We start from the raw sequence: 13,882 nt of genomic DNA on the forward strand, positions 1-13,882 counted from the left end.
CATTGCGGTAGCAGGGCTGAGTGTAGAGATAATTCATATGTCTGAGTTCTGAAGGTGATGTTTAAGGGTGTGTGTGTGTAGAGACAGGGACACCAATTCCATCTTTAAGCACTTTGTTTGAATCATTAATGAAGTGAAAATGAAAGGTACAGCCTGAAAAAGGGGCGTTTGAGCTGAATATATACATTTATTACACAGCATACATATTTATATCTATGTGTATTATATATATAGGCTTACTTGTAGCTGCAGATAATAACTGTGCAGAGTGCGGTAAGTAGAAAGAAGATGCTTGTGTGTAATCTTTACGGATGTTCAGAGATAACAGAAGCACAGGGATGGACACATATATATTATTCAAGTTGGTCGAGTACAGTCTTATCCAAAAGTTTGGGCACCTCTGGTGAAATTACATGTTTAGTTGAAGTTACACATCCTCTACAGACACACTCCTGCACATTGTAATACACAATTACTGTTTATTTGCTGAATTAAACATATATGGACAAAAAATGGGCTGTATAAAAGTTATGACACATTTCGGATTTATTAAGGATATTTATTTTTAAGATATTTTTCATTATGTTAATTTTAGCCAATAAATGGAAATTGTGTACTAGAATTTGAAAGAAAATATCCCCCACATCATTACACCACCACCATCAGCCTGAACCGTTGATATAACGCAGGACGGATCCATGCTTTCATGTTGTTTACGCCAAATTCTGACCCCACCGTCTGAATGACGCAGCTGAAATCAAGACTCGTCAGACCAGGCGACATTTTTCCAATCTTCTATTGTCCAATTTCGGTGAGCCTGTGAGAATTGTAGCCTCAGTTTCCTGTTCTTAGCTGACAGGAGTGGCACCCGGTGTGGTCTTCTGCTGCTGTAGCCCATCTTCTTCAAGGTTCGACGTGTTGTGCGTTCAGAGATGATATTCTGCATTCCTTGGTTGTAACAAGTGGTTATTTGAGTTACTGGTACTTTCTATCTTCTCAAACCAGTCTGCCCATTCTCCTCTGACCTCTCTCATCAACAAGGCATTTTTGTCCACACAACTGCCGCTCACTGGATATTTTCTCTTTTTCGGACCATTCTCTCTAAACCCTAGAGATAGTTGTGTGTGAAAATCCCAGCAGATCAGCAGTTTCTGAAATACTCAGACCAGCCCGTCTGGCACCAACAACCACGCCACGTTCAAAGTCACTTAAATCACCTTTCTTCCCCGTTCTGATGCTCGGTCTGCACTCCAGCAAGTTGTCTTGACCACCTCTACATGCCTAAATGCCTTCAGTTGAGGCCATTTGATTGGCTGATTAGCTATTTGTATTAACAAGCAATTGAACTGAAAATTTCTCAGAAACCTAAGTAACCAGTGTAAAATGAAGTTCAGTATTTAATATGTTCTCTCTTTGCCTTTATAACCACTTCCATTCTTTTCAGGAGACTCATTTTCAGTGTATCTAGGAAATGTGCTGGGAAATCTTTCGAAAGATCAATCTTAGAAGTTGGTTGCATTTGCTTCTGACAGTTCATCTAATTCCTATTACAAATTCAGACTCATCAGTCTGTAAAACCTGATTTCGCACCTCAGATGTCCAGTTTTGTCTCAGGGATGTTTCTCAGTAAAAGCTTCTTGACAGCTACACATCCTTTCAGACTCATAGTGTTGAGTATTTGATGTAATTAATAAGCATGGTACCAACATTAATATCAGAAATATCAGTGGTAAGTAATGAACAATTATTCTCTGTGTGTCTAGCGTTCAGCCGTGCTCCGGTGCCAATGGCAGTGGTCCGGAGGGAGCTGTCCTGTGAGAGTTACCCCATTGAGCTGCGCTGTCCCGGCACTGATGTCATCATGATCGAGAGCGCCAACTATGGGCGGACAGATGACAAAATTTGTGACGCTGACCCTGCGCAGATGGAGAACACGCGCTGCTACCTGCCCGATGCTTACAAGATTATGAGCCAGAGGTAACACACACACACACATATACCATAAACACACTCAAGCTTGTGTGAACACTGGCTTTGTTGTTTGTGATGCAGAACAGAACCTGCAAACAGCCTTTAGACTGATTTCTTAAAGCACCACTCAGGATGATTTGATTGTTGTTTGAGTTTCTGGTAACTGAAATCACAGTTTTTGTGCTTGTCATATTGTCAGGATGTTAAATATCCACATTGTAAAAAATAGAAAAAGGCTGATTTGAAGTGCTTTGAGATTCGGAGCGATGAGCACTTGGATTGTTTGGTTTATCTGTACCACATCATTTTAACCCATTACATTTCCTTTGGTCTGGATGTTCTCTGATCATAAATCTGAAGAAATTCCATCAAACCAAATGGCTGTTAGTCACAATAGAGTACTGCTTCTTCACAAGATAATAAACAGTCCAAATTTGTTTGTGATCAGTTGAACAAAGGTATAAAAATGAAATACAGTTAAAACAATAATGTTAGATGTTCATCCATCACATAACTACAGAGAATTATTATAGATCTAATTTATAATTTGTTGCTGTATTAGGCGTCTAACAGTAGTCACTGGTTATCACTGATTAATTTGAATATTTCTGTTCAGTGCCAGGCTGATTTCCTTTCTTTTTTTCTATAGATTCACTGTTGAATATTCTTTGACAAATCATCATTTTTTATCCATATTATTTCTGAACTGTCACAGTTTTGCTAACTGGTGTTGACAGGGTGATGGGTTGCTCTTTTGAGTCTTGGTTCCTCTGAAGGTTTCTTGCTCTTAGGGAGTTTTCCTTGTCACTGTTGCCCTTGGCGACACTCATCTGGGTCTTGGATCTTGATTTTCTGTGATGCTGCTTTGTTTTAAAAAAAAATCACGTTAGATAAATCAGAGCGACCACAATATGATGTTTTCCTCATCATATCTGAAACATTTGTTGGACATGAACGGGTTAATGTTAATATGTGCTCAGCAGTTTAAGCCATATTGAAGCTGGATTCATTTAACCTGAGGAGGTGCTGTAATTTGATTTGATTTGATTTTAATCTAGTAAGAATCTGTAGCTTTTGAAGTCGTCTAAGTAATAATTTCACAGCAAGTATGCCGCAGGACTTGACTGCCTTGTGTGAGACTTATGTGCACTAATTTATCATACCTGAGCTTCGGAAGACATTACGTGTAAGACTGAAGATTCTTGCTGTAATTAATAATGCCCTGCTGTACTTCATGATCATTCTGCCTGCTTTGTCTGCCTGGTGTTTGTAACACTAAACACTGTCCCAGTGGATGCAATCAAATGGGTGGGCTAAATCTTCCGAAAAGCCGATTTAGCAGCAACTAGATTATCAACAGTGATGCATGCTGGTTAATGGGACTCAATTAATGTTTACAGCTGGATTTCTGAAGGCCTTAATCACCAATAAGTGGATTTTCAACTTCAAAGTCTTCCATGTGGTAGTGGTAGCGCTTAGTCGCTTTTTTTTTTTTTTTTTAAAGCAGGCAGTGATCATAAGCAGGTTTGAGGGCTGGATTGTGATTGCTGTATTATCTATTGCACTTGAGAACAGGGTGAGTAGCCTAATTAAATGATAAAGATCAGATACAACTGTAGGTCAGATGTTTTCCCATTGGATCTATTCAGAGCAGCTTTTACAGCCCTCAGAAATTTATAAGCATCCTAACAATAGCTAAGACAGTAATGAGAGAATAGCTTTTGCCCATAGATGACTCATGACCTCATATACACTCACCATCTACTGTTTGACCAACTTCTACACTCCTAAATATAAAGGTGTCATTGAAGAACACCTTTTTATCCATTATTTAACCACGTTTAAGCTCTTCCAGCTCTGTAGGTATATAGTATAGTGCTGTTGAAAAAAACAGGATATCCAAGAAGTGTTTTATTTAAAGCCAATTTGGAGCATTTTGCAAAAAGCAATCATCATGAAAGTTTGACACAGTGTAATGAGCAGCTAAATTGCATTTAAAAATAATTAAATATGACAGAAATGGAGATGCAAAGTTTAAATAGTAGCTATAAATAGTAGCTATATATATATTTTGTGGTGTTGGCATAGAAGGAGATGTGGGAAAGGCCACTATTTCTGATATGGGAAGTGCTTTTATGTTTACACATACAGAAAAGGCACATACATACACAGCTGGGGAGCAGACAGGTCATAGTCATACATTATCTCCTTATAGTAGATACACTAACCCCCACTTCCTCACCCATGGCCCAACACGAAATACCAGTCAACACATACACAGTCCATGCCCCAAAAGACCCCTTTGGAAACACAGAGCTTGTGCGTATGTGTGTGTGTGTGTGTGTGTGTGTGTGTGTGTGGGTATATATATATATATATATATATATATATATATATATATATATATATATAAGCCAGCGTTTCTTCTGAAAGTAAGTTATTAATTTGGAGTTCAGTCACAAGAGCATTAGTAAGGTCAGATACTGGATTAGTTCTAGATCACAAATGTTACACTAAATCATCCCAAACTTATTGACTGCTTATAAAACCAAGTTTATGGGTCAAACAGTATATTTGCTGAGCCCTTCTATACAGATGTAGAAGATATCACAATAATCACAAACTGTCTGGCCACTTTATCAGAAACGGCTGTCTTGTACTTTTACTCATTTACTGGAAACACCTACTTTGTGCTTCCACTCACAGAGCACTTTATTAGAAACTCCTCCCTCATAGGTCCACTATATAGGTAGCGTTACAGACTGTAGCTCCTCAGATTCCCTGTAACCCATTCATAAGGTCAGTTTCTGAACGCTGACTGACACTAATTGCAAATTGTCAAATATACAGTTCTGTATATGCACCAGCAAGGTGTTCCCAGTACAGTGGCTAGTATCTCTGGGTAATTAATGCATTAAAATGTGCATAGCTTTTTTTCACTGAAGATGTTTTTGCTGTAAGCTGTTATAACAGCACGTGCGGCTTTAGGCTGAGCTAGCGCTCTTGTGACTAGAATGTCGTGTTGCTGTGGCGGGCTGATGATGCGCACTCAGTTCCGCCAACAATCAGCATGCTGCCTAGTGGAATATCAAAGCTTATTGTTTGCTGCCAACTGGCTGGTGTGGCTTTTCTTAATGTTTTATAGAACAGTGAATGACACCAGGGTTTAAAGCTCAGTTTCAGAACAAAGAGTTGTTAGTACTGGTGATGTAACTGAGGCAGATTAGCCTCAAAGAGCCTTTTATTACTCTACTGAATGTTTGAGCTTTTCTTCTGGCTTCTGCAGAAATACCAGAATTTAACATTTAAGACATGCTACATAAACATACCACACAGTCTGTGTCTCACGCACATACCTAATGATTTTATATCTGCTGTGTAGTGCTTACACACACACACACGCACACAATTACACTGTGTGTAATATGATGAGGTCACACAAACACACCTTTAAAGCTGTTTGTTTCACAATTTGAGCCGTCCTGCTAAAGTCCACACTCAGCTCAGGAGAGGGGTCGATTGTCAGAGAGAGAGAGAAAGTGAGAGAGAGAGAGAGAGAGAGAGAGAGAGAGAGAGAGAGAGAGAGAGAGAGAGTGTGCATGTGTGTTGATAATTGATGTTTTGTGTAGCTCACTTCTTCACTGCTGCCCACACTCCAGATTAAGCCTAGCTGAAAGAATCAAGCCTGATGCTTAGCAACGAAACAACATGCCACAACAAACGAACAATAATGAGAAATTTCATCATCATCATCATCATTAACTGCTTAGTCCAGATAGGGTCACTAGCAGTTGGGAGAGCAGAGAATCCCAGACAACCGTGTCCCCCTCTAACTAACCTCTACTTCGAAAGGATGAAAAACAACCAACACTTGTTTATAAGCCTATAAAATTAATAAAGATATGTTTCATTTCTTAAAAGGCTTCTTATAGTGATGGTGATTGCGAAATTAGCCCTTATTGCTTCGCTCATTTAACACGCAGCACTGAGAAGTGAGAACAATCACATTATCAGTATTTTACAGGCTACATGTCCACAATAGAGTTTTTGAACGCTGTGATTTGTAATTGGCCGTTTAACCAACTTGGTAACTTCATGTTCTTCATATGACAGAGCAAAGTTTAAGCCCAGCACAGGGAAGCACTTCCTCTGGTCTATAGCGCTACATTCCCAGCGGTCTAATTATATCATTCTGGTCTTAGTCATTGCTGGGTTTAATTAAATGTTTATCATGGCAACCCATATTGTCATAATGATTAAAAGTCTGATTGTACACTTGAATTTGTCGCTATAAGGATTTTGTGCTATTACGTCAGGTCTTGCTGGGCTCTCCCTGTAATTATACACTTTGTAAATGAAGAGTGCCTGGTTCTAGAGCTTTGACATTCCATAATGCACTGAATGATTTCTTCAAGAATCTAAACTGAATCTGATTCAAATCAAATGTGTGGTGCTAATCAGTAGCTCATCTATACAGGATAATGTGCATAAAGTGGGCCCAGACTCTGTGTACAGTTTGTGGAGAGTGGAGTTGAGCCGAATGTATTTGGGTGTATTTTCGGGGGAATCCTGCGGTGTTGCCTTCATTAGCATTAGCATGAAAGCGGGCTAGCGCCCCCGGACTCCAGCGCCTGCCACAGCTGTTGCTAGGATCCCTCTTACCCTGTAAGCCTATTAGAGGAAGGCAAGAACAGAATCAAACAAACAGAGAAGGGGGAGAGAAAGAAAAGAGGTGTCAAAAGAGAACTCCAGGGGGTTGCTAAAGCAGAGGTTTACACCAGTGCAGAGCTGAAGAGGGATACTCTGTCAGACATCATCTGGCTTCGGAGCTCAAACAAATGCACACACATACAAAAAAGACACGAACAGACTTGCCTACAGAGGCGCGTGTCAATTTTGACATCCTTTAAACCACTGTTCTTTCTGCTTTCCCTCATCTGTTTGTTTCTATCCTGTTTACCACCGAGCGGGCACCACTGGATTTTCAAGTCTTTACGTAACGAACACGGAAGCTTCAGGTTTAGCGCTGTAGCAGGATCTGGGCCAGATGGGAAAAGCCTACAAGGGTAGTTCTATGAAACATCACATGTTTAACGTGATTTCATCTCCAGTTGTTGTCGATACCACCTGCTAACTAGTTCCCCACTTCACATGATGCTACCAAGCTGGAAGCCTAGCATATACTGCCCTTGAGACGTGAAGCTCCACCACATCCTTTTAAACTGCTGCCAACGCAATGTCATTGGACAGGTCAGCAAGCTCGGATTTGAATGCCAACTGCCAATTTTGCTATGCCTGCATAGTGATCTCTTAGTATCACGCTGAAGAATGGAGAGAGAGAGAAAGCAGCCACATATGGCTGTGGCATCACAGCGGATCGAGCTCGCAATTCCCCAATAATTGAGCCAATGAATTTAGAAAGTTGCACCACTTAGGAGCCCATAACTTACACCCCTCCCTCCACCCCCAAGGCAGTTGATCAAGACAAGTTTAACTTTAATTTCACACGGAGCTATGAGGGCAGTGTAGCTAGTATTAGAAGTTTATGTCAAATTAGCCATTAAAATAAGCAAAATAGGCTATTCAGTTCTGTATGTGGTCACATGTGGCCCTTTCCTGTGAAATTAGGAGCTTCTTGGCCATCCCTACTTGGAAAAACAAGACTGACCAGCATGGCTTGTCAACAGCATATATTGTGTTTTGGATGCTGGTGTGTTAAGCAGCACCAGACCAACACTAGACCAGCATAAACCATCTTAGATTGGCATGAAATTCATTCATTCATTCATTGTCCATGTTTTAAGCAGAAATGCACCAGATTCTCTGACAGTTGGCAGCATTCTGCCTCGCAAGACGGTCAAACTGTCAAGTGGCTAAGTAATTTCAAATATGTCAGCTTAGTTTTTGCATAATATTAAAAACCATGCAGATGTGCTAGCAGACATTATCATTATTGTAGAGGTGTTATTTCATTTTTCATATTCATATTTGTTTTGCCTAATCTTTTTCAGTTCCATATGGGCTAATTTGTTGGCTTGGCTAGCTGTGCTCCAGTGAAACGTGAGTGGGATGTGAACAGGAGGCGATATGGGACACTGGGCAGCGAGACCCCCCCCCACACACACACACACCCACACCCACACCTCCCCTTCCTCCCCCTATGCTATGCGATAACTCTGTTCGGAAGCGCTGCTCTTCCTAGCGTGGAATTCTCCTCTCGTGGGAATTATGCTGGCTTTTTTTTTCCAGGCCGCGGGCCACCTGTCCGCTCACTGGCTGTACTTGAGTTGTCTCAGCTCGCCTGGCAGCGCACGTACAAAACATACACACACACATACACGCTCACAAGGCCAACATCACAAGGCTAACCGGAGGTGCTAATATCAAAGGCCAGCACTTTGTGGAGCGAAGGCTCTCCGCACCTCTGAGGACCGCGGCCTGTCGATAGTGATTTTCCACTCAAACAGAATGTCTTTAGTACCAAGACAACACACACACAGACAGTTAGGTAAAATGGAAAACTAGCAAACAAATCAACAATTTGATCCGTCTAAATTAGTAGATGTAGATGATGCATATTGTTCATCTTATGTTTGAAGGGTAATTTCACTAAAATTCACTTGTTTATTTCTACATAATTTATTGAGATGTAAACACCTGAGTCATTCAGAGTAGTTTGATATTGTTCATTGTGCCATTTTATTTCCTATCCAAAACCACCAGTGAACCTACAAATACCCCTCTGCCATGAGTGTGCTTTTAAAAACAGGTTTTACACCATAATCTTGTCTGAAATGAATCACAAATTCAAAATATTATCTTTATTTAGGCCAAAACTACCGTAAAACAATACCACATTAATAACTATTTTAAAACAGTGATGTAACCTTTAAGAGCATTAAACTGTTCAGACATCTGGGTCCCATCGCAACAGTTCTGACTCTGTAAAATACTTTGTTTATATCTTAACCACTTTATTATGCAAATTTCTGAACAATCAGTGGATATCTCCTTTAAATGGTCTTGAATAAAGGCATCATTTGAGCTGAGCAATTGTCCTTCACGTTGGGTGAACATTTCATGATGATTGGACCAATAGAAATACTCCAAAATTTTGCTTAGAATTAAAATTCTTTCCATTAACTTACATTAAATGCAAAGAATGTTTTTGCCCTCTCCTGTAAAATCACTATTCTTGTTTTTTTTTTTGGACAGCAACGATATATAGACTGGTATTTGCCTGTAAATCTCTATACTAGTATTGGTATGATAATAATCTATCAAATTGAATTGGCACAATCAGGCTAATGCCTTTTTATATCTTGATCTCATCTTTTGGTTGTTTATTCCTGCCTATGTTGAATTTGCTTGAGTTTGGTCATTGTGTCCAGTGACAGTGAGAGTTGGCCACCACATCAGTTTGGACAGTGCTGATGATGATGACGTTGAAGGCTGTTGAGCCAGTTTGGCCTGAAGTCCTTTGCAGCTGTTTGAAATGTCATGGGATGACTCCTCACAGCTGGGGATGTGTGTGTATGTTTTTACTTGTTTTTATATATGTTTGGGCTATTTTCAAAATGGTACTGAGTTTGTAAAGTATGTTTAAGCTGTATTATTACATATTATGATACATAGATACTTATATGGTTCCATATATACATTGATGAGCTAAAATATTGTGACCACTCAGAGATGAAGCAAATGATCTGGATTGTCTCATAAAAGCAGTGCATGTCGAGGTCTGGGATATTCTAGACAATCAGTGAACAGTCTTCTCCCATGTTGGATGTGTTGGAAGCAGGAGAAATGGGCAGGTGTGATGACCTGAAATGGCCAAATCGTTATGGCCAGACGGCTGGGTCAGAGCATCTCTGAACTGGCAAGGCTTGTGGGCTGCTCCCACTGCTCCCGGTCAGCGGTGATGAGTACCTAGTGGTGAGGAGGGACAAACCATGAACTGCCGACATGGTATTGTGCAGCCACATCTCAGCAAGGCGCCTGTGCATCTGTCCATGATTTGACGGATACTGGAAATAGTATCTAGCGTGTGGTGAAATTGTCCATTGGTCATACACTTGCTGTAAAACATGGAAAAAGCCTGGGACGTGGTGTTTTTGTCATGTAACTTGTTTTTAAACGTTAAGTGTTACCCATCTGCCATCTCACCTTGTACCTTGTTGTGGTTGAGTGTACCACTTCAAGAGAATGATAGAAATCAGGCCTCTCTCTCTCTCTCTCTCTCTCTCTCTCAGAGGTCTTTCAGAAGCAGTAATTACGCATGATATCAAAGCCATGCATCACCTCCAGCATGAAACGATAACACACACACACATACACACACACACACACACACATACACTCTCTCTCTCTCTCTCTCTCTCTCTCTCTCTCAGTCAGGCTGTGTGGTGGTTTGAAGGAGTAAACAGTGAGGAAGCAGAGTGGCAGAGTGCTTTTCCTTTTCTTCCAGCATGTCTTTTTCATGTTTCCACTTTGTGATTTTAGTGAGAGCACCACTCTGCCTGGACTTTGTTTGCACGTGTGTGTGTGTGTGTGTGTGTGTGTGTGTGTGTGTGTGTGTGTGTCAAGACAGCTGCATGAAAAGTTTGTGCACCCCTGATCAAAAGAGGTTTTGTTGGTTTTTTGAAGTGAAAATAAGTCAACACATCCTCTCCAGAGAGCACACTTCTGCTCATTATATTGTGAAATATTTGCTTTTGAACATACTCTTTATATGTATGTTATTTTATTTTTCCCAATATGTTAAACTCAGCAAATAAATATACACTGTGCTCAAACATTGCACATAAAATACTATAATTGTGTTTGGTGTAGAGCATTTATGGACTTTTTTCACTAAGAATAACAATGAAACGTAATTTGGGGGTTTTTAAACGTTTTTGTATGAAATATATTTAAATAGCACATTTAACATATTGCCAAAAAAAGAAAATGTGGGTGCCATAACTTTTGCACAAGCTAAAGTAAAAGAAACAACTATGTATGTTGGCTTTAATTACAGTTTTAAAATGTATGAGGCCATAGAAGTAAAATGTGGGTGCTGTTTTTGTGCACAGGCTAAACTAAATGAAACAACAATGTATTTTTTGAGAGTTTTAAAAGGTACGAGAATATAATCATACATAATAATATACAATTTGATGGCTCTTTTGCAACTCAGCTTGGTGCTTTTGTTCAGTAACCATCCCATGACCCCCACAATTAACACATAATTTGCAACATTGAGACAAATAATAACACACTTACGTTTGGACTCTGCACAGTCCTCACAAAGTGCTAAAGACAAGTACACACTCAAACTCAGCTGCAGCATGTGTCTTCTTTTCCAGTGTCCACACTGCCATAAAGAGATAGAGTCTATTAGTCAAGCGGTGTGTGTGTGTGTGTTTGTGTGTGTGTGTGTGTGTGTGTGTGTGTGTGTGTGTGTGTGTGTGCTGCCTTTTGTCAGCTTTAGCATCTGCGTTTTTCATTTCTTTGCACACTCACACATACATACACACTCATTTGTCTGCCCCGAAGTCCGCGGTGTGTGTCTGGTTTGTGCCAGCTGCTCATGTGCGCATGAGGAGAATTAGCCTCTCATTGATCTGCTGCAATTATCTTGAGTTACAGCAACTGACCTCAAACTGGACACTCGCTCTCCACCATCAATCACACAGATCAGCGTTTGAACACGATTGGCGTCTGACCCGCCAATGCTGAAACAATTACGCCACGCCACACAGACTGTGGCTGAGAGTGCAGCTAAGAGTAGATCACATATGAAAACTGTAAACCAGATCTACCTGCATGGCCCTTAGATCCAGGGGTCAGCCTGGGGTCAGCGTGTTTCAGGCGACTGCTGTCTCAAATTTACATCACATAAATTTACATGCGGAGTTAAAAATTGAAATCTTTCTTAACATGTTTAAGAAAGTTTGGCGAAAATCTGGACTAAATGGAATATCTGTAGAACGGACAAGACTAGGGACAGTTTTCATGCGTCAAGGTGGCCGCTAGAACTGTTTTAGCTGTGTTACATTCTTTTTTTTACTTTTACATATATGCACCTTTTAGATGCAAACCTTGAAGAAATAGGCTAAAGTAACAAGTAATGGGATCTTGTGTATGCTAATTAGCTTTGAGCTAACACGTACAAAAAGTTTGTTGCATAGCTAAAAACAGTACAAGCCTTGATAAACCTGAAAACTGAAATCTTGAAAACTGAAATTTATTCATTTTTATAGGTAACATGCACTGCATCTTACAGTGTCAGAAACCACACAGTGGTCAAGGTCTAAGCTGATTAACACTGATTTAAACTCTTCTCGTGCTGGTTTAGCTGGTCGCCCGGCACGGTCATGCCAGCATCCGAAACACAACATATGCTGGTTTGGTGGTGATAGCCTCGCTGCTCTATGCTAGTTTTTCTAGTATGGTTAGGTTTTGTACTTAATGATGCTAATATAGCTAACAATAAATAGAAGCCATCACACACCACCATGCAGGTGCACAAAAATGGACACACAATATGTTGCATACCTGAAAACAGTGGCAGCCTTTTTGAATCCATACATTTGTCATTACATTTTTATAGAAAAAAGACAGTGCCAGATAGTGAGACCACATAAGAGAGTCTATTTGAGATGACGTTCCATCTCCACACAGTTTGAGGCCAGTGTTTAATGATTTAGGCATATAGTTTTGCTAATTGGTTAACTTCCACTACCTGTTAGCCACGTTAGCATTGTAGCTCCAATCCAAAACTGAAGGAAACTTCATACTTCAAACTTGGCTTGGCCAATCAACCGCATCTGTGGTGAGAGGAGAGTTTCAGAGAGGTGGACAGTGTTTCCGGCCAACAAACAGAAAATATTTTTAAATGTTCTGGTTTTCATCAGACAAACTGCTTTCTGGGTTTATTCAAACACAGCTATTTCTCCCCAGAAAGTGCTTACTCTAACCCTTCCCCTCTCATTTCTCCTTCTCACCTCATCCCTCTACCCGTCTCCCTCGCTTCCCCCCTCTCTTCCTGCCTGCCTCCCAAAAGTTGGCAGTGCTTTAGTGCTTTAATTAAGGCTGGGCCTGTTGGAAGAGGCTGGATGTAAGAGAGAAAGGAAAAATCTTCAAAGATGTGTGTTTAATGGCCAGCGGAGGAACCATTTCCACCTTTTACAATATAGAACAGTCTATAGGTCAGCTGTATGATGAATCCAGCTTCTTTTTCTTAGCTGTTAGACTCGATTACTGTAACTCAGCTCAGTTCATTATCAGTTAGGTATGGGAATTTTTATGCACTTATGCTGTTTATATCCACATTGTAAACGAGTAGTAATATTTTAATGCTAAAATGCAGCTGCTGCTTTCAACAATAAAGATACTTAAGTTAAGAGGTTTTGATGATGGGGACAATGACTTTTATACTTAACATGAGATGTAATGTGAACAAGTACATAATTAAAAAATTAAATATGTAATTAGAAAGGGAGAGTTTGTGGATGAACTCGAAGCTGGCTTGAAAAAGCCAGTTAATTACTTTAAAATTGTGGAAGTCTGTTGATGGTTGCTAAAGTGTTCCTTAGATGTTGCTAGGTGGTTGCTTACGGTATCCAGAGTTCATTGAATTTGGTTTCTACATTAAATGCTAACATAAATTTACTCCCACTTTAAATTCAGTGCTACCTTCAATGCAATTCCACCTTAAATTTAGTTCCATCCTAAATTCAGTGCTACCTTCAATGCAATACATCTTAAATTCAGTTCTACCTTAAATGCAATTTCAGCTTAAGTGCCACTCTAAATTCAGTGCTGTCTTGAATGGAGTTCCATGCAAGAACATTTGTGCAAAATTCGGTGGTTGTAAACATTTCTGAATTGCAATATCTGTTCCAAACCACACATACCTTATTAAAAA

At 40.0% G+C, this 13,882-nt stretch overlaps 1 protein-coding gene across 17 annotated transcripts in view; it reads left to right on the forward strand.

Moving 5' to 3' along the window:
- LOC108427443 (adhesion G protein-coupled receptor L3-like) overlaps positions 1-13,882 on the forward strand; it is a 444,945-nt gene that overhangs the window by 207,104 nt on the left and 223,959 nt on the right. For all 17 annotated transcript variants that reach the window (XM_037533074.1, XM_017697583.2, XM_017697582.2 and 14 more), the window contains one exon: positions 1,764-1,977. In XM_037533074.1, coding sequence (XP_037388971.1) covers positions 1,764-1,977 — 214 coding nt within the window. The remainder of the gene's footprint in view (positions 1-1,763; positions 1,978-13,882) is intronic.

Source organism: Pygocentrus nattereri, chromosome 22, assembly GCF_015220715.1.
Source record: "Pygocentrus nattereri isolate fPygNat1 chromosome 22, fPygNat1.pri, whole genome shotgun sequence".
NCBI lineage: Eukaryota > Metazoa > Chordata > Actinopteri > Characiformes > Serrasalmidae > Pygocentrus > Pygocentrus nattereri.